The 21879-nt window shown below is 38.8% G+C and overlaps 1 protein-coding gene across 5 annotated transcripts in view; it reads right to left on the reverse strand.

Moving 5' to 3' along the window:
• LOC144042751 (receptor-type tyrosine-protein phosphatase mu) overlaps positions 1-21879 on the reverse strand; it is a 245438-nt gene that overhangs the window by 102506 nt on the left and 121053 nt on the right. For all 5 annotated transcript variants that reach the window (XM_077555675.1, XM_077555673.1, XM_077555680.1 and 2 more), the window contains exons 8-11: positions 12262-12570; positions 9907-10016; positions 2129-2330; positions 1015-1117 (exon numbers count right to left, since the gene is read on the reverse strand). In XM_077555675.1, coding sequence (XP_077411801.1) covers positions 1015-1117; positions 2129-2330; positions 9907-10016; positions 12262-12570 — 724 coding nt within the window. The remainder of the gene's footprint in view (positions 1-1014; positions 1118-2128; positions 2331-9906; positions 10017-12261; positions 12571-21879) is intronic.

Below are 21879 nucleotides of genomic sequence, written 5' to 3' on the forward strand. Positions count from 1 at the left end.
CTCGGATTGTTGCCCGCCGAGGAGGGGCATCAAGCTGGGAGTACATGCTCACCTAGTCCGCCCCCAAAAGTCCGGTTCATTATTTTTTTTAACCCTGGAGAACCCACGGGGTCAAATTTGGCCCCTATAAATTCTGCTACTCAAATAACAAAGAATTTTTTTTTTTTACAAATTTAACTTCAAAAGTCCAGAGTGCCACTTCTGACCCCTGCATGGGGCCATCTAGTGGATGAATGTTGCACTTACATGAGCCAGAGTGGTGGTGACAAGATGGCTGGCAACATGCTGTTTTGTTGAGCTGGAAATCAATCCAAACAAAACCATCTTCTCAGCAAACCATCAAATGGTAAAATTGTGTTTTTTTTGTAAATCTATTTCATATCATGTTGCAGAATGCCTAGGAGTATGTTTTATATATATATATTTTGATAAATTAGCAACTCTGAGCTAGTTCAAAAAAGAAGGGTTAAAATTGAAAAAACATATATTTTGGTGTTCAGTGAATTTATAGCAGTCATTTAATGTATAATTCATAATTTTCCAAAGAAGAAAAGGGTTCTTGGGTTCTCCAGGGTTAATGGAGCTGAAATGTCTTTTACATCTTTCGAAAAACTGTTAACTCTGCGTTAACATACAGACTTCTAGGTACTACTCTAGCAGTTTTCACAGATTGATGGTGAAGCAGGTAAGTTGTGCCTCCAGCAAACCAAAACAATGACTCTGCGGAACCAACCACAAAGGCGCTAACAATGTAAACGCTACAACAAAACGGGTTCAAACGAGTTCCTCGGCCGCCTGGAAGCCCGCTGAGGTTCAGGGTGAGACGCCCCGCTAACATAAAAGACTTGCACAGAAGGGGCATCGTGGAGCCAGCTCGCGCCGACTGCGCCAAAGTAGTTTCTCATCTTCAAAGACAGTACGCTGGAGGCCCAGAGGGTTCTATTCTCCGAGCGTCGTCATAACACTCGCTCATGTTGATTTTCGGTTGGGGGAGCTTTGACTGCCAAAGCCTACCTGACTGGAGCGCCTCTGCTCTGGGCAGGCTTCAACAGGACGGTCACCGTGCTGTCCGTCTGATTCAGCGACGTCTCCTGGTCATACGCCGGCATGGATGGAGCTGAGGGGGTCAAGAAGTCAAGAAGTGAATGTTTGGGCTTTTAAAAACTAATTATGGTTAAATAACCCTATTAAAAACCCCATTATATAAATCAGCTAACTACTCAAGAACTGGCTGCCTCCACGGCAACGAGATGTTAACATGTTGCATGTGCTGACTTTTTTTTTTAGGTTTCAACTATGCCCAACTTAACTCATTCACTTACAGCCATTTTTACTGAAGCAACCCCCTTTTCTCCTGGCTGTTTTACTGGATTTTGACAGATTTTGCAAGGCCCACAGAATATTGTACCAATAACCAAAAGAAAGATTAAGGTCTCTTACTTCATCAGGAAAAAAATATATTTGTATCTGTTTCCGTTTTTGCAGCAATTAGCTTTAGAATATAGCTAAGTTTCATCATTATTCACTAATCTATTTAGAAATATGAGTAATTGAGGGTTTTTTTTCAACATGGACCTGGTTGATCTCTTATACTCTGCTGCCACCTGCTGGCCGTTTTTTTTGTAATAACTACCATTGCTTTAAGCAACCTCTTCAGGTCAGAGGCTGCATCAAAGCCTTCTGTATGCTCTAGCATAAAAAAATACACAAAAAAACATATAAATACATTTTTGGGACCATGGCAATATTTAAAATACGTTTTTGGGAGCAAATGAGTTTAAAAGGAGCTCAGCTCGAGCCTTGTTTTTTCCTAATTTTAGATCCTGGGGAGCCATTGTGGCGATCGACAAGCTTTCCTGTTCTGTCTCCATCTGTTGGTCGTTATTTTTCTTTTTTTAAGTCAATGTCATTGCTCTGTACTTTTGTGCATGTGCAATGATAATAATAAAGATCCATTCCATTCCAACCGATTCCGAGATTAACAGCAACAGGGTTCAGCACGTTAGCATAAGGCAGTAGGAAAATAATCATCAAAACATCATATAATTGCATATTCCGTTTAAATGACCTGAAAAGAGGCTAAGCCCTTTTTCGCCATGACTTATTCAACAGACCGACAGACACCGACCTGAAATCTTGGTGGTGAACTGTGTGGCCACGGCGGGGCCGTAGCCCTTGGCCGTGCTGGCGCGCAGGGTGAAGGAATACGTGGAGCCCGGGTGGAGGCCCGCGAAGGCGTGGGCGGTCTCGTTGCCCGCCTTGGCCACTTTGCCGCTCTGGTTGGAGAGGTCCAGCTCGGGGTCGAAGGAGCTCACTGCCTTGTAGGAGATCTAGGAAGGAGATGAATATTCAGTGGGGAGAGTCTGCGCTGCTGCTGCCCCTCCAGGGTCTCGCTTGAAAACATTGCCGATCAATTAGGCTGTTCTCGTGAGACTAGTAAGATTTCATCTGTTTATATATAGACTACTTATTGATTATAGTTGGCTTACTACATACAATGCTACTGACTCTTCTTTTTTTTTTTTAACATTTACTTAGACCACTTATTGTAGTCTAAAAAAGTTAGGTGAAAAATAATCCAATTTGGGGATGGGGGGGGGGGAGGGGGTCTGAGCATGGACTGAGCCACTAATTAATACTTTGTACGTTGTTTTGTACAGAATGACCCTTTTTGGGGGGTGTTTATACAAAACAACTAATTTTGTACAAAAGAAACCGGAAAGCGAAGGAATTTATCGGTCTTTTTTTTCTTTTCTTTTTTAATACCCAAATTGGGTTATTTTAGAACCAACAGTTTTTAGAGTGAAGCCACACTTTAAAAAAAAAAAATGGGTAAAAACGAACCCAATATGGGTCAAAAAGGGACTGACCCATATTAGTCAGACCTAGTTATTCATTTAATTAGTATCGTTATTGGGGTTGTTGTACACATTTTTTGGGGATAGTTTTGTACCAAAAAAAAAAAAAAAGGAAGAAAGGGCAAAAGAAACCGGAAAGTTGATCGTTCTTTTTAAAATTTTTACTAAACAATACACAAATTGGATTATTTTTGTAACCGAACAAGCCAGATTGATAATTGTGATTCACTCAAGAGAGTTCTTCACGTTATCAATCTGGAACTTCACTCGGCAGATCCGTTCGGGAATAGAAAGGACATTCTGTACAATACTTCGAGCTGATTGGACAATGCGGCATCTTTTGTTCTGACCAATCACGGCAACGGATGAAAACGTAGTCTTCAGTCTCGTCTTAGAAAAAAAAAAAAAAAAAAAAAGCACCAACATGTTTACCGGATAAAAATGCACGATGCGCTGCTGTTCAACATTCAACAAGGAAACGGTGAGTAATTCTGCGAGAAAATAATTAATTGCAGCATCCATTCATTTATGTTAGGTTGTTTTGTTTCTCCTGGCGTCTGCGCTTCCTGGTTTCGTCACAGCTGCATGTCCCGCCCTGAACAACGCCCGATTGGTATAACCTGAAAAATGTCAGTGGCGAACGTATCAGCGGGAGCAGTTACAAGATGTATTCTTGTAGTATTAGCGAACAAATACCACAAGAATTCAGCTTGCTGGCAAGGTTCTTATTTTTGACCCAACTGTTTTTAGAGTGAAGCAACACGCTTAAAATTATTTGGGTAAAAACTAACCCAATATGTTAGACTTAGTTATTTATTTAACTCGTATTGTTATTGCGGGTTGTTTTTGTATATAACCCAATACTTTTTTTTTTTTTTTTTTTTTTTTTACAAAATAACACATTTTTGGGGTTTGGGTTGTGCAAAAGAATACTTTTTTTTTTTAATATCAAAAAAGTTTTTTTTTTTTTTTTTAACCCAACAGTTTTTTGAATGAAGTTACACTCCTAATAACATTTGGGTAAAAAATATCTAATATGGGTATTAAAAAAAAAGTATTCTTTTGCACAACCCAAACCCCCAATTTGTTTTATTTTGTAAAAAAAAAAAAATATTGGGTTATATACAAAAACAACCCGCAATAACAATACTAGTTAAATAAATAACTAAGTCTAACACATTGGGTTATTTTTTACCCAAATCATTTTAAGCGTGTTGCTTCGCTCTAAAAACAGTTGGGTCAAAAATAAGAACCTTGCCAGCAAACTGAATTCTTGTGGTATTTGTTTGCAAATACTACAAGAATACATCTTGTACTGCTCCCACAGTAAGGTACTGATCCAGTTAGTTAACTAGATACTCATTTAACTAGTATTGTTATTATTTACAATTACAATTTTCTGGGGTATTTTTGTATAAAACCAAAACTTTTTGGGTTGTCCTATGGTTTATTGAGTTTGAATTCATTGTTTTGGAGTTGAACGTATAACTCAAAAATTTGGGTCAGGCCCTTGTTGACCCTTACCGGATTAGTTTTGACCAAACTGCTTTAAGAGTGTGATAAATGAACAGTTTAATGGTACAAAATAGTCTTGTTTTTATGAATTGTTTTGACTGTCAATCCAAACTTGGCAGGCTTCTTATGTGCCATCAAGGTGTGCCTAATGAAGCTGGCAGGTGTAAGTGCTAAGTTGATGGCTTCCTGCGCGTTTTCTCCCGCCATAACTCACCGCTTTAGTCGACTCGTTTATTAAGAGCATAAGTGGTGAGGTTACAGCCCATTTGTTCATTCCGACTACCCCGCACTAAGGTGTTGATGATGGCGTACGTATTTATATTTTATGCCTTTGCGATGCTTCATAAATCCCGACACTCCGCGTTGAGGAAAAAAATGTAAACCAATATTACGCGGGATGGGATTTGCCGACATGTTTTCCATTATTTCTGCAGTCACATTCATTAAGGACGTGGCGAGAGGCGGTGACGGGTAATTTCAAACTGAAACGTGGTGATATGCGCTTGGGCGGCGCAGACAAAAGGACTAAATGAGAGAAGGCTTATGAGCATTTCCAAACTTGATGGACACAAATTATGTGGCGCTCCGAACTGCCTTTTGTGTTCCTTAATTGGAATGATAATGGAGCTTTTCCTTTTTATGAGCGGCGCGCGTGGTGTTTTCTTGAAGTGGGGACTTGAGTTATTCTGAATGGATATTAGCGAAAGCACTTGCCTTAATGCCTCCCCGTAGAACCTACAAAAAGAAAAGCACTGTCACTTCTTGTACGCTGCGACTTGTACCTGACAATCGGAGCGTTGTTGCCGCCAATTTTGGACATGTCGGGAACAAAAGCCTCTTTGACGTTAAGTCGTAAAAGTTTGCAGCTGTTTGAACTTTTAAATGCTATGTGAAAGTCTGGAATTTATGAACAAAATATTCAAGACATGTATCAGCAAGAATAAAAAAAAACTTGAGTAAATTTTGGGGTGTCAGTGGCGGCTCAAATTGAGATGCAAATTGCCCGAAACCCAGAAATGTTTGCCGGCGTATGCCAATCTGTAGCCAAGTAATAAACTATTAACCAACTAGTCCATTAAGCCCATCTAGGCAATGTATAAACATCTTTGTCGTTAGCACAAAGAGCGCTTGCAAATGTGGACCCTGGACCGGAGAGATAAACTGTCACAGGGGTTAGCTTCGTGCTAGCTAACTGGTATGACAGAACATGAATGGATTTAAAACTTGATCGAAAAGCCAACAACACATCCTCGGTTCTGCCGTTGGCCGGTGTACGGCGAGGGATCCTGGAGGTTAGAGTAAGTTATTTTAAAGAAAAAATGGAAAACCTTGCTAGCTAGCTGTGTTAGCGCGTTGGCCGCATAGGTACAATTCAATATACAATATTTTCAAAAAGTGAAAATGAGGCTAAGGAACTCCATTTACCAGTCCAATATAATCAAATCGGGTTTTTCATTTTTGGGCCTAGCGCGTGTTTTTCGGCAAATGTACAATTAGTTAAACCATTTGAATGGATTTGGTGGTTAAATGGTAAACTAATATGCAAATGTGTGTTTTACGTACGAGTCCAGGCAAGAGTATATACATATTCAAACTATATTCTAAAAACAGTTACATGTAAAAAAATAACCCAATATGGGTCAATAAAGGGACGCGCCCAACCTTTTATATTATTCATTTAAAGTTGCACTAAGAACCTTTTCAACCTTAATCAAATATTTTTATAACTCAGATAAAAGGACAGAGTCAAGGATCAACATTGGCCCGGATTTCACTCGCTGGCGTGAGCTCAAAAACAACGCAATCCGCTTGCCCTCGTGGGAAATGTGGTCTTCCTCCTTCAGGCATAACATTACCCCTTTTGCCCATATGGCGCCGCCATAATCAACATTAACTAAAAGTTCCTTAGTGTTGCTTTAACCCAAAAAGTTGGATCAAAGTAATCTACAGAACAACCCCAAATATAACCAAATTTGGGGGGGATTATTATGTACAAAAACAACCAAATTTGGGGGAATTTGAACAAATTTGACTCAAGTGAGTTTGACCCAATATTTGGGGTAAAATAAATAATCCACAAAATTGGGTAGGTCCTTTTTAGACCCATATTGTGTGATTTTGACCCAACTATTTTTATATACAGTATATGTAAATGATAAACGCCATCACTAAATAAATACAATAAATACAAAAGGAGATGTGAACAGCAGCAACATTAGCCAGCTGCAAAATGTGGAGAGAAAAAAAAAATACTGCAATTGAATCAAAAAAGTTTATAATTATAGCTATGTATAAGAATCACAAAATGTTTATGAATAATAGATACCATATATACCCAGCAGCAGTAGTCGGCAGCGGAGTATGTAGTAACAGGGATGTGATTTGACCAAAGTGAAATTATCTGAAAATTTAGCCGGGGGTCTGGGGGCCGCTGGCACCCAGCTAGGTCCAGTTCATGGGTTTTCCGTGTCTTTAAGTACTTTCAATGCACTCACATGACAAAGAAATAGACAAAACAACAGCATACATTTTCAATGTATATTGAACTATCCCATATAAAATGGCAGTTTTAGTCAACTCAAAATCAGTCACATTCAAAAACATTGGACTGCCTTTGCTTTTAAAAACTATCACTGAGAATATCATCATATCTAACTAATGTGATTACTAAGTTAACACATAAATAATGTTGAAGAGTTCAAATTTCATGAACAAATAATTGTATCATGACCAAATGAAAAGTAACTCATATTAGAGCATACCACAAATGTCTTTGTTATAGCAGAAGATGTTATCTGTCGGAGTCATGTGCATACACAATGAACTACAAAAAAAAAAAAAAATAAAATCTGATTTTTTTTTTTGTGGGGGGGAGATAAAAAAAAAAGCGGAATTCCGCGAATTAGCGGAAAAATCACATCCCTGTAGTAACCCCCAAAAAAATACACAGGGCTATAAATTATCTATCTACATTTATAACAATGACAGACTGTGCATGAATAAACATATATTTTATATGCAGCAGTTACAGTGGACAGCAGTAAAAATAGTCAGCAGCATTACAGGTAGCAAAAAACAATCATGTATCAATAACTCTCTTTACACTTAATGTGAATAGCGACTGTACATGTATAAATTATATTTTCAGTATGTATAAGTGAATAAATGAAATAAAGACCATCAATGCTACAATCAGTAGGGAATTAATAATAATAATACATTTGATTTGTAAAGCATTTAATATATGGCATCAAAACTCAAAGTGCTAGAATTATTCAATAATAATACAAAATATTCCACTACATGTAAGTAAATGTGGAAAGAAGGCAGAAAAATAGTCAGCTTCATTGTATGAAATCAAAATTAACATCTGGATTATCTGATTTTCAGGGGTTATTGTGAGTGAATGAATGAACAAAAAGCCTGTTGTTTGCGGGTAGTAGCCGTAAGTGGCGTGTTCGGAGAGCCTGGAGGCGGTTATGCTCCATAAAGTGGATCACACACATACACACACTTCCCTTTTACGTGTCGTATGAAATTTTAAAGAAGATAAACAGCCGAGACGCGTCGCTCTTTAAGCCATTAAGCCAACCTGCTGTGTGTGGTGTATTTTTCTCTTTCCTCCTTTTATGGACATTGTTTCTGCATCCGCTCGACTAAACAAAGCCCCCCCCCCCCCCCCCACCGCTCAATCCTCGCTCTCGTCCAATGAGAGGAGAGCCCCGCTAACCCAGTCAAAATAACCTAGCGCGGTGAGCAAACAGCGATCGGCGAGGGAATCAATCTGTGGGAAAGGCGGCGGGATTACTTCCCAAACCGTGGACTTGGTTAAGATCAATGTGTGTGTGTGTGTGGACACTATTTGCCTTGTGGAGGCGTGCACAAAGGTGGCGAGCGGCCATGAGTCAACATTGACTCGCAACCGCAGTCAAGAAGAGAGAAATTGTGCTTTCAATAGAGTTCAAAGGGCAAAATACGACTTTATATACAGTATATCGTTTTGTCATACCCTTGTACGAGTGTCTGATTGTTTATAGGGATTGAAAGTGGTTAGCTTATTTGTAGGCGTGCTAGTATCGTTTTATTTTTACACATCACGTGAGAGTGGCTTATTGTTTTTACCTGCTACTATTGAGAGTTGTTGATATTTACACTTTACGCTTTATACTTTTACACTATTTCTAGACTTGTGTGTCATATGGTTCATGCATTTTGCCACTTCGACAAGTGTCTTATTGCTTTTACGCATTATGATTGAGATGGTCTTATTTTTGCACATTACACATGTGTCTTATTGTTTTTTTTAACATCACAATTGAGAGTGGCTTGTGTATTTTCGCACTCTGACAAGTATTATACATGAGCTTCGTTGTTTTTACATTGTGATTGGGAGCTTATTTTTCCACATGTACGAGTCTTATTGTTTTTAATTGCACTTCTTACGAGTGTCATATTGTTTTTCAGCGTCACAACTGGGAGTGGTCATAGTACTATTGCACTCGGACAAGTCTATTATGGCATATATTTTACGCATTATGATTGAGGTTGGTGAGCTTCGTTTTTGCACTCCCACAGGTATCTTATTGTTTTGACTGTGTTACTATTGTGTATGTTTTTGAGCAAATTTTTAAACTGTTCGGTTTTGACTGACTTTTACTGTTGGTTATATGTCTTAAAATCAAGAGTGGTTAGCTTAATTTTTTACTTGCACAAGTGTGTTATTGTTTATACGTAGTATTCTTAGGAGTGGTTAAGTTTATTTTTACACTAGTGCAACGTTTACTCTTTTTGTTTTTACATTTCACAATCAATTGTGGTTAGCTTACGTTTTACATTTTTATGAGTGTCTTATTGTTTACACGTGTTTATATATATTGAGTGTCATTAGCTTATTTTTATACTTGTAAGAAGAGTTCCTTATGTTTTTTGTGTAACTGGTAAGAGTGATTACCTTATTTCAAAATAACTACTAAAAGAGATTAACTTACTTTTTAAGTGTGTTTTATTAGTCAGTATTGAGTGATTTGCTTATTCTCAGTTGTGTTTACGGGTGTTTATTGTTTTTATACTTTTCAACTGACTGCCTCTTACACATTAAAGGTGCTGTCCGATGTTTTTCTGTTGCTGTTTGTAAACACAACATTCAAAACTGAAGCTCGAGGAAGCCGACCGAGGACAGCAGTCAACCAAGAATGAGCGTGAAACCAGCCTACCAATCAGGAGTGGCCGCTTGCCTCCGTGGCTTAGCTGGAAGGAAAACGTTGAGTCTCCGCCCAGAAACGTCCCGGACAAGCCAAAACAAGTCCTTTGTACCGTACCTTTAACTTTTACTTTATTTTACTGCTTTTTTATTTGGCTTTTATTTGTACTATTCTATGACTGATATGACATTTTAAAATAAACAAATAAAAATGACAAAAAATAATAATATAATAAAAACTGTCATTATATAATTTGCTAAAATAGAAATACATGCGTTCCAACATAATTTGCCAACAATGAATTAACAATTAATGTTTTGGTGCATGAGTACCTCATACTGCGTGATGACCCCGTATGTCTGCGCCGGCTCCCGCCACGTGACCACGATCTTCTCCTCGTAGGCGCTACCCTGGATGGATTCCAGCGGGACGGCGCCGGGCACTGCGGGACACCCACACGCGGCACAGATTAGCGACACCGATGAATAAAAGTGGCGCGCGTCACCTCCACTGTGATTTATCCCGCTGCCGACAATCATCCAAAGAGCTTTTCAAGGACGTCCATTACACAAATGGCCGACGGCCAAAGTCAAAGATATTTTAATGGGAATATTTCAAGTCGGTGACAATAACGACACGCATGTCGTACGGCGAAGATGAGTGGCAGGCAGGCGTACATAAATAAGGAGGGCGTGCACCATCTCTGACGGGATTTGGACGGGGGTGCGTGACATTGGTGTATCTTTTTAGTTAGCCACAAATTTGGATCCAACATGTCAAAAATGGGCTTTATTTGGATTTTATTTTTTTTTTAAGACGGGGTATGATTTTTCTGCGTATACTGAAGGGGGTGCGCGGCTTAAAAAGTTGGGGTTTCACCTACTACATGGGTCATCTGACTGGACTCCATCAAAAGAGCATCAAACATCTGCAGTTCGGGTTCCGACCAGAACAAATAGATCAGAACATGTTGCACCCTATTATAAATGCTTGAGGTAGTAGCTAGTTTTCTGACTCTTTTAAGCGGGTGCACAATTTTTGAAGGAGATGCACGGCTTCAAAACCGATATTGGGCATTTTGACACATTTGACTCTGGCACAACCTTCTGAACTATTTTTTTTATTTTTATTTTTTTACTCGACATAAAAAAAAACCAAGGAGTAAGTTTAGGATTTCAGGTATTTTTAAATTATGGGAACAAATATTTAATTGAGTTTCCATTCAACTTTTTAAGACGTACCGATAACCTTGGGAGCTCCCTGAGCGTTTTGTTAGAAATTTAAAAGGATGTTCAATTGTTTAAGATCAAAATAAATAAATAAATAAATAAAAACTCATGGCTTGACCAACCACGTAAAACAATTATTATTTTTTTTTTAATTGTTTTGTAATGTGTGTTGGCAACATGAGCTTTGACTTTGACTAAAATGTCCATTCAAGTGTCATTTGCGAGCCTCGTCTGATTGGCTGCAGCCATTTTCAAAAGGCTGGATTTGACCCAGCATGTTGACCCACCAAAAATTTGGAAGAGTCTTTTGACTTTTTTGCATTGGTGCGCCAACTTTTACAAGGACGCTGATTAGCAAATGTGTCATTATTAGAAATTAGAGTTGCACGGAGTAACGATATCAAAAAAATACCACGGTACTTCCCCGGCAAAATCAACAGTATGCTATTAATATATATTTTTATCAATTTATACAAATGCAGAATCAAGGCTCTCCAGCTTTAGTGTCTCAAGAGGGTGGAAACTTTTTAAGTGTTGTTTCGTATTTTGTATTACGATCAAATACAATCACTTAAAATGAACTACTTTTTTTTTAATGCTGAAAACGTTTTAGCACTTTAAAACTTTTCTCCCCATTATGCAACAGTGTATTGAGATAAGCATGTTCATAAATTAAGTACGTAAAAATTTATTCATAACTTTTATGATTAATTATGTCTGCAGTGCATGACTTCCTATAGGCATTTTTTTTTCAGCACATGCACTTCCGCATGTCAACACCCCCGTAGCATATGATTTATTATTATAGCTGCAGTGTACACTAAACAATTTCTTTTTGGCATTTTTTGCCCATAATTGCATACCCCGTGGCACTATGGGAAAAAAATCCTTCTTAGCATTTAGCCTACAAGTACGTTCAAACATATTTGCAAGTACGTTTAAATGTAATTGGGACGGCATGGCTCAGTGGTAGAGTGGCCATCTTTCAACCGTGAGTCTGTGGGTTCGATCCTCACCCCCTTGTGACCATGTTGAAGTGCCCTTGGGCAAGACACGTTTTGGGCACCATATGGTGTAGCTAGTACACAGGGATGTGATTTGACCAAAGTGAAATTATATGATAATTTAGCCGGGGGTCTGGGGGCCGCTGGCACCCAGCTAGGTCCAGGGCAGTGCCCAGTGGGGGGGGGGGAGCATGAACAAATAATTATATCATGACCAAATGAAAAGTAACTCATATTAGAGCATACCACAAATGTCTTTGTTATAGCAGAAGATGTTATCTGTCGGAGTCATGTGCATACACAATGAACTACTAAAAAAAAATAAAATAAAAAAATAAAAAATCGATTTTTTTTGGGGGGGGGGGGGGGGGGAATAAAAAAAACGGAATTCCGCGAATTAGCGGAAAAATCACATCCCTGAGTACAGGAACAGGTTCTGGTCTGTGGATCTCACCGTCCTCGTCCGTCTGCACCTCCAGCTCGGCGCTCTCCTTGACGCCTTCGGGGTTCCGCAGCACCAGCTTGACGCTGAGGTTGGTGTAGGGCGTCAGGTTGTGGATGGTGTGCTGCGGGTCGCGGCCCTGCGCCTCGTAGCACACCTCCTCCCGCGTCTCGTCCTTGCCGCCCACCCGCGAGCGGTACTGCGCCGTCAGGTTGTAGCTGTGGCAGCGCGTCACGTTGTAGCCCAGCGGCTCCCAGCGCACCGTCACCTGCTTGGATTGGACGTCCAGCACCTCCAGACGGCGCGGCCCGTGCATGGGCTCTGCGGGGACGAGAGGGAGGAGAGAGTGTGAGGCCACATGCAGACAATCAATTAGGCCTCGTGAAACGCCAGGTGGTGCGCATTAGTCCGGGTGAAACCAGGGGAATGGATGCAATGTATGCGGCGGCACGGCCTCCGCCGCTGTTCTTTTCTCTTTTCTCAACATTTGACACCCGGTCAAATTTAATTTGTTTGAAGTTGATGCGCTTCCTGTTTCAAAGGCGCAGCGTGATGGGAAGCAAAGGCGCTAAGGCACATCCCGTCGCAGCGCCGCGCGCATGCCGACGCACCGGTGCGAAGGCGCTGCAGGGGGCGTGTCATCCCTTCACAGAATGCCGTCTTTTCAAAAGGCAGATGGCTATTAATGGCACCGCGCATAAATGGAATAGGTCAGTCAGACGAGTGAGACTATCACAATCCAGAAGTGTCAAAATCAATCGATTAATCGGCATGAATCGTTTAGAGACATTGTTTAACATAAAAGTGTCCAAATGCGCCAATTTCAGTTTCTCAACAGGAATTATTTTCTGACTTCTGTAGTCCATCAAAGTAGGCTGATTATCTTTTGCATTTAATCGAAATGAGACAATTGCAAACATTGGCTTTTACTTTGGAAAACAATGACTGAATTAATTTCAAAAAGGCGAGTACAACATCAATTCCTCTCATTGATATTGTTGAAGTGATGTTTTGTTCATTTTTATCACTACACAATACTAAAAGGTACAAAAGTAGTTGGTTGATTAAACAGAAATTGGGAAAAACAAATGGTTTTGTAATACACTTTAATGCAAGGTATAATTTTATCCCATTATACGATTAATTGATGGAATAGTTGATAGAATAATAATTTCGAAAAATATTCAAAAGTGACAGCCATAGTTCACTCAGCAATTTAATACATATCGATTAATGTGGTGCAATATGATCCAACGACAGTTCATATTAACTCATTCAAACCCAAAAACGAGTAAATACGTTTTTTAATACTTTGTCCTTCACTCCCAAAAACGTATTCATATGGGTTTTGTTTTATGTTTTTTAATGCAAGAGTATACAGAAGGCTTTGATTGCAGCTTCTAAAATGAAGAGGTGGCATAAGGCAATGGTAGTTTTAAAACAAAAACGGCCAGCAGGTGGCAGCAAAGTATAAGAGATGTCGCAACAAGCTTTTTGTTTTTACTGTTTTCACCATTATTCTAATGCTAACTCCGGCAAAACGGAAACAGATACAAATATACTTTTCTTTCCTGATGAAAGAAGAGACACTCTCTCTCTCTCTCTCTTTTTTTTATAGCAATAGTATACAATATTCTGTGGGCCTTGCAAAACCAGTCAAAATCCAGTAAAACGGCCGTGAGCGAAGGGGGTTGTTTTAGTGAAAATGGCTGGGAGTGAATGAGTTCAATGAAATGACTCGATTGGGTTTGACTCAGTGAAATTACAAATCAATTCAATAAGGTACGGGCTCAGTTTGATAGGAATGATGCAATGAGTTTCTTATGAGAGTGAATTATCTTCTCTTAAAAATTGCACAAAGCGAGTGCTGCAAGGCTCCTTTCTAAGGCCTTTACTTTTTATTTTATACATTAATGTAAAATTGAATATTTTTTTATGTATGCTGATGATTTCTACAGGATTATGCCCTGTGATATTTTGCCCCTCCCCCACAAGACACCACCAGTCTGTTGGACGCCATATTCCTTCCTTCCTTTTGTTGCCATTAACTCTTTGACTGCCAAAAACGTTAAATAACGTTTAGTAAAATCCTATGGAGGAGTGCCAAAGACGTTAAAAGACGTTTGTTTCAAAACAGAGGTGAAACTAACCATTTTCTATTGTGGATTACTGAAAAACGGAATAAGGTAGAAACAAACTTTTTTTTTCTGATGAAAGATGAGAGTCCAATCTTTTTTTGGTAGTATGTGTGTTTCCATAGTCCAAACGCACAATTTTCTATGGACCTTGAAAGATCAGTCAAAATGCTTAAAATCGGCTGGCACCCACGGCATCCCTTTTCTGAAAACGTCTGGCAGTCAAAGAGTTAATTCCTGCTGATAAAGAGTTGGTCTCCCCGGGTGGGACATGACTCCCCCCCCCACGCCATCCTATCACCTCAAACCATTCTTGCTTTTGCCACTGCCTTTTCCGTGGCCATTCCTAATCCCTATTTTGCCGTCGTCCCGCCTCTCCGACAAGGATGTGAAGGCGGCGGCCTCGAGGTAATGGGATCAATTTCCATTCCAGGTTAAATTTGCAGCCCATTTCTCTGGAACTTAACACTTTAGCAGCTATTAGGGAGGAAACAGGGGCTGCCATCCCCCCCAAGGGATACGCAGCCCTGGTGGCGGATCGGGCAGGCGGCCATGTTTAACATTCATAGGGTGCACCGAGGTGTTTGATTGTGTGGGGGGAATCTACACCGAAATGCCTTGGGATGCCTCGGGAAGATCAGCGGCAACATCTGGAAAGAAAAGTTACAAGACTGTGGGAAAATGGAGGGTAACGTTCGGGAAACGAGGTCATAACGTTAGCTCAGGAGGCGCTAAAGCTAGAAGAAAGCGAGGCCTCCTGACGGCTGAGCGACAGACGGAGCAGCTGCAAAGCGACGGATGTGTTCCCTCCCGAAAGAGAAGATGAAACGGCGTCACAAACAGCCACCCTGCGGGCGAGGCAGCGTCGCAATGACGGCGCCATACATCGAGCCAGAGCGCTACAAACGTGCCAGTCTGCAAAGTGGAAAGCATCTGTCTGCAGGGGGAATAGTCTGAACCAATCAGTTTATGCATCAGCTTGAAAAAAAATGCTTAAAACACAAGAAAAAGGTCATACGGTGAACCAAACTCATTTAATGTTGGATTTTTTTTTTCTATTGAATCCAAACCAAACTTAAAATTTGCAAGATGACACGGAAAGATCAAGATTAGTGATAAAGATCCAGATATTTGCAAAAATATTTTACTGTGAATAGACTGCTTGAAATGATTCATTTACTTTTAATTTGCCGCTGTTCGTATCTCAAAAAACTTCGTAAACCAAGGCACCAATGAATTTTTCATTTAGTATTTTTGTATCGTTCATAATCATTTAAAAAAAATCTTCCTAATAATTCTGTATTTTTGTCATCAAATATATTTATCTTCAATTAATATTGTTGTATTTTTTTTAAATATATTTTGCATTTATTTTGTTTCAAATACTTTACTATTATTTATACGTGCATACATTTTTGGTTTATAATTGTGTTTTTTGGGGTAATATTTTAAACATTCCAAAAATGTCAAAATGCTCAAAATTTCAGCATCTCACTAGTAAATATCCGATTTGTGTAGTCCTCCATTAAAGTAGACTGATTATCGTTGTGTTGAATCAAAATAAAACATGCTTTCACTTTTCAAAACAATAATCAATATTTTTGCCTATTTTCAGAAATGTCACAGACCAAACCAGTAACTAAATCATAGCATTTTTGGCAGCATTTTTGGCATTGCCATTTTGAAATAATGTCCCGGGTTTTGAATGAAGGCATGGAAATTAAACATGCTTTTGTTTTATCCAATCCATCGATTAAATCGAACAAATAAGGGATTTTCAATATCATTTATTTCCCACACTGATGCCAATACAAATATTCACTATCGAGTACCAATACCTCTAGTACTTTTAATATTTATATTATATTTATAAAATTTCATTCAACACAATGAGAAAAAATTGTGAGCGAAGACCTTTATTTCCGACGCAGATGATGATTTAGCAGTGTGTCAGGACTGCCACAGTATAGCGCCAACTACTGCCGAGGAGGACCTACTTGATGTCGGAATATGTTTTCCGTATGAGTGGTTGGTCTCGGCAACTTCCACAAGTAACTGACACCTAAAAATAAAGCCGTATCGGACCAATACGATGACTGGTATTAATGTTAGTCCATCCCTAGACAACTTGATATAATCGTCGCCGTTGCACAAGTTGTACCTAACTTGGCTAATAACTCTCTTGACATCCAAAAGCAAACATTCCCTCTTGTGATATTTTCTACATGTCTGCAGTTTGTTGACGCACGGGGCCCATTTATCAGCGACGTTCCACCTAGATGCAAGTGTGACACCCCGCACAAATCACAGCGCTCGGGCTTGTCGGCTTGAGATTCACACTTTGCCGCTTTTGTCCTTTTATTATTTTTTTCCCCTCAAAGCGTTAATTTGATTTGTGTGACCGGCCACCCTGCAATTCTGCCGGCGTTAAGCGCGTCCCTTTTGGGCCGCCCGAGTGCAGCCTCCAGATAGTTCCGCAAATAAAAGAGCTTAAAACTTCCATTTTCTGCTTGGCTCACCCCGATGAGATGCTTGTGAATTGCGTCTGTTTCTTTTTCGTGTTTTATCTTTTGCCTCTTTTCCACTGCAAGGTAGCCCGCTTGAGCAGGTACTAGTTCTTAGAGGAAGTAGCCAAGGGGAACATATTACAATGAGATATTTTCATTGTTTTTGTCTAATATGTTTGCATTTTTTCCTTCTAATGTTATTGTATTTTTGGTCCAATATTTTTGTATGTTTCCATCCAATATTTTTGTATTTTTATTCCTTCTAATATTTTTTATTTTTCATACTGTAACATTGGTTTATTTCCACTTAATAGTTGTGTATTTTACTAATGCTAATGCTTTGTAATTTGTTGGTACTTGTTGGAATATTTTATATTACCTATATTTTTGGTACAGTTTATTGTTGTAATTCACGTAATGTTCTATTTTTTGTCAAACTGTTTTGAATATAATTTTTTTTTATAGTTTATGATGATTGTCATCTGTTTTGCATAATGTGCCTTAAAAAATAACAAGTATATTGGTAGTAGTTGTAGTAGTTTATTAGTTTAGTATCTGTCATATTTGTGTATTCTATATCCAATATTTGTTTGTATTTTACCAAACGTATGTATTTTTCACCAATTTTTTTATTTTCTTAATGTCTGTATTTACCATCTAATATTTGTTTAGTATTTTTATATTTTGTTGCAATCTTTTATTATATTAATATTTTCGTATTTCACCCTAATACCTGTACATTTTCCTCCCTTTTACTTTAATCTAATACATACTTATTTTTGTAACATTTTACGTTTTAATAACTTTTGTAAATCTTTCTTACATTGTTTAACTGTTTATTATTCTTTTATTTTTTTGCCGCCTTTTTGTCTATTATTTGGCACTTTTGTCAGGTTTGGATTTATTTCCTGGTGTGTGTTTTTTTTTTAGTATTGTTTATTTTTATTTAATGTTTGTGTAAATTTTTTAATACTTTGCGATAAGTTTTTTGTTTTATTTTTATTTGACAAATGTTCCTTTTTTTATTTCGTAAAATATTTTCTCCGAATACTTGTGTATTTTTCACCTAGTACTCTCATTTACCGTTAATTGAATACACTATTTATTTGGTGTATTTCAGAATCTTACTTTTTTTCAGAATGTTCCTGTTTAGGTAAAATAAAGCATTTTCATAGTTAGCATTGTGTTACCTTAGCTACTGTTTATGCCACAGGGTGTTTTTTTCACCGGCAACATTGTAGTTGTAGGTAGTGAGCACTTCCATCTCTCCGGGGCCCCGTCATTGACAAATGCCCAAATTTTCCAAAAAGGTGATTATACCTCTTGTATTATTCTAGTCTAGTTTTAGTATGATCTCCTACTAAATTCTTGCACGAGCACATACTGTAGCACAACGCCATTGAAGCCACGTCGTCTTCACATCTCGCACAAGCTCTGGAGGTTTCACTGAAGTAAAAGTACGAGCGGAATACGTACCAGCAAGGCACAGAAAGTAGCCTGTATCCTATGAAAAAGATTACTACAAGTACAGACGAGAAAATCTTTGGGTCGGGAAATGAGCTTGGGTAGACAAATCATGTCAAGGCTGATAGAAGGGAATAATTTGAATTTGACATTTACATTCCCCTCCCTCATCGTCATCATCATTATGGCGTGACATTTGAATCATGTTGTCACAAATTAGCAGCACATTAGCACCCCTTGTCAAACAATTCCCCAACCCCTTGAGCACAAAAGTTTGCCCACCTGTTTCAAGCTCGACAAGGCTTTTAAATTTGATGACACAGTTAAAACATTTTTTTTTTTTAAATACACGGCGATATGGCAAACAAGATGATGCGTGTGATACATTTTTCTTCCTCAGATTTTTGCCGCTTGTCTGCACACAGCATCTGGTTTTGCTTGGCTGTTGTACGGAAGAGCAATTAGCTTATCAGATCATCCTCGGGCGCCACAAGCACACAGAGTCTTTATCGGATCGGCATCGATTAAGTGCGGAGACGCTGCCGACTCCCAAACAAGGATGAGAACACTTTGCCGGTGATTAGACATCAGTGTGGATTTGAGGCGACGGCTCCGAGGCTAGTCGCTATCTTGTTGTTAGAGTAACCCATAATGATATTATGTTCTAAAATTGCTATCCATCTATCATATCTATCATATGTGTCTACCTACCATATCATCTTACCTACCTACCCTGTCTACCCTACCATGCTATCGTATCTACCTACCTACCTACCCGTGTCTACAAACCTGCCATATCTACCTACCTACCATGTCTACCTGCCTGCCATATCTACCTACCTACCGTGTCTACCATATCTCACTATACCTACCATATCTACTTACCTACTGTTTACCTTCCTACCTACCTACCAAATCTACCTACCATTTCTACCTACCTACCGTGTTTACCTACCGTATCAACCATACCTACCTACCTACCGTATAAACTACCTACCATATCTACCTACTTACCATATTTACCTATCTACTGCGTCTACTTACCTACCATGTCTACCTGCCTGCCATATCTACCTACCTACCGTGTCTACCATATCTCACTATACCTACCATATCTACTTACCTACTGTTTACCTTCCTACCTACCTACCAAATCTACCTACCATTTCTACCTACCTACCGTGTTTACCTACCGTATCAACCATACCTACCTACCTACCTACCGTATAAACTACCTACCATATCTACCTACTTACCATATTTACCTATCTACTGCGTCTACTTACCTACCATGTCTACCAACTGTATTTACCTACCTACCGTGCCTACCTAAGGTATTTAACTCTTTGACTGCCAAAAACGTTAAATAACGTTTAGTAAAATCCTAGGGAGGAGTGCCAAAGACGTTAAAAGACGTTTGTTTCAAAACAGAGGTGAAACTAACCATTTTCTATTGTTGATTACTGAAGAACGGAATAAGGTAGAAACAAACTTTTTTTTTCTGATGAAAGATGAGAGTCTTTCATTTGGTAGTATGTGTGTTTCCATAGTCCAAACACATAATTTTCTGTGGACCTTGAAAGATCAGTCAAAATGCTTTAAATCGGCTGGCACCCACGGCATCCCTTTTCTGAAAACGTCTGGCAGTCAAAGAGCTAACTACCTACAGTATCTAGCTACCTACCGTGCCTACCTACCTTATCTACCTAGTTACCAAATCTATCTATCCATCCATCCCTCTATCTATCAACCTAGCTACCTACCTACCTATCTATCTGCACCTGCTTGTTAAAACTGACTGATAATTAGTGTTTGTGTGATGATACTGCATCATAATAGACAAATTACCATAGACAAACAATATGATACAGTGCAATATTTTGAATAGCCCCACAAACTGATATTTGACACTTGTGTATGCTGTATCATGCCAAAATGTCACAAAATCTCTACTTTGTCCACACCTAGGTTAAAACAATAAAGTAAACTGGATTGTTACATTAGTACTCTATTACGATACGAGGGTCATATACTACTGTAGTACACATCTTAGATACTATGCAGCTATAGTTTGTCTCAGCCCTTGCAAAAACTGAACAATATTTGAAATGTGTTTATCAATATTGATACAAGATGTAACCCTTAAGAGGAGTGTGCATGCTGATAAGGAAAAAAACAACAGAAATTCTATGTAGTTTGCATCCTGGCCTGTCACAGTAGTAAAAAAAAAAAAAAAAAAAAAACATGTCAATGGCCAACATGAAATCACTGTGAGTGTTTTTTTTTTTCAGCCCCTCAGGTAAAAAGATATAACCCCCACTCCCCCCCAAAAAGGCTTTGCAGATTTGTTTGCCGCCTTCTATTACATTGCGGCTGTGGCGGCGCCGGCTATTGAGGTAATGACACGGCTTGAACACTCAGGAAATCATTTTCATATCCCGCAAGAAGCGAGGCACGATGATAGCTGGCGATAACCAACAATCAGAGCAGCCATCACCTGTCATCGAGTGCTAAAGAAGACGCTCGGGGATGGAGGGGGAGGAGGAAGGGGGTTAAAAAGGAAAAAAATGGAGGGGAGTCACAAATGATTATGACAGAGTCAAATAATTAACATCATATTGTATGATTTTCTTGCTGTTATGAAACAGTAACGTCACACAAGCGTCAAATATTTTTTAACTAGGGATGGGACCATATCATTTCATGTTATGATTAAATATCAAAACACAATTGTAATTTTTTTATCACTTTTAAGTTAAAGTGGGATAAAATATCCCATTTTCAGTTTTTATACAATATCGATACACAAGTACGGCTGCAATGATTACCGTATTTTTCTGACTATAAGTCGCTCTGGAGAATAGGTCATGCCAGTCAAAAAATGCATCATCAAAAAATAAAACATGAGTCTCTCCGGAGTACAAGTCACTATAATTTGGGGAAATTTATTTAAAACAAAAAAACAAAAAATGAAATCAAAAACTGTGGTGGATGCCGCATGCTAAAGAAGGTGGCGGTAATGCAACAGAAGTATTTGCCAACCACCAATAGAAAGTAGAACAAGAAATGGAAGAAAAACAAATATAAGAAGACGAAGAAGAAAAAAGAGTAGTAGTAGTCATGGCTACTAAATGTGTAACATTTGTCAACAATGTGACGTAAAATTCCAGTTACGGGTAGTCATTTTCAATTCAAAAGAATAGCTTCGGCGGAATTTCTGAATCCAGCTGGAATTTGTTTACTTGATGTCAACATGATTTAGGTGCACCTGAGTATAAATCACAGGACCTTAATACGGCTGAAATTAAGTTTAAATGCTAATTAAGAACACACACACACACACACACACACACACACACACACACACACACACACAAAAAAAAAAAAACTTATCAGTAGTTACACTGGCATTTAATGACATTTCATTATAAAGCATTTAGCGGTGGCTCCAGTTTAGCGGCTAGCAGCTAGCCGCTAACCAAGTACCCCATATAGGCTGACGAGAGCCGTCTGATTACTTTTCA

The sequence above is a fragment of the Vanacampus margaritifer genome, chromosome 2 (assembly GCF_051991255.1).
Source record: "Vanacampus margaritifer isolate UIUO_Vmar chromosome 2, RoL_Vmar_1.0, whole genome shotgun sequence".
Lineage (NCBI taxonomy): Eukaryota > Metazoa > Chordata > Actinopteri > Syngnathiformes > Syngnathidae > Vanacampus > Vanacampus margaritifer.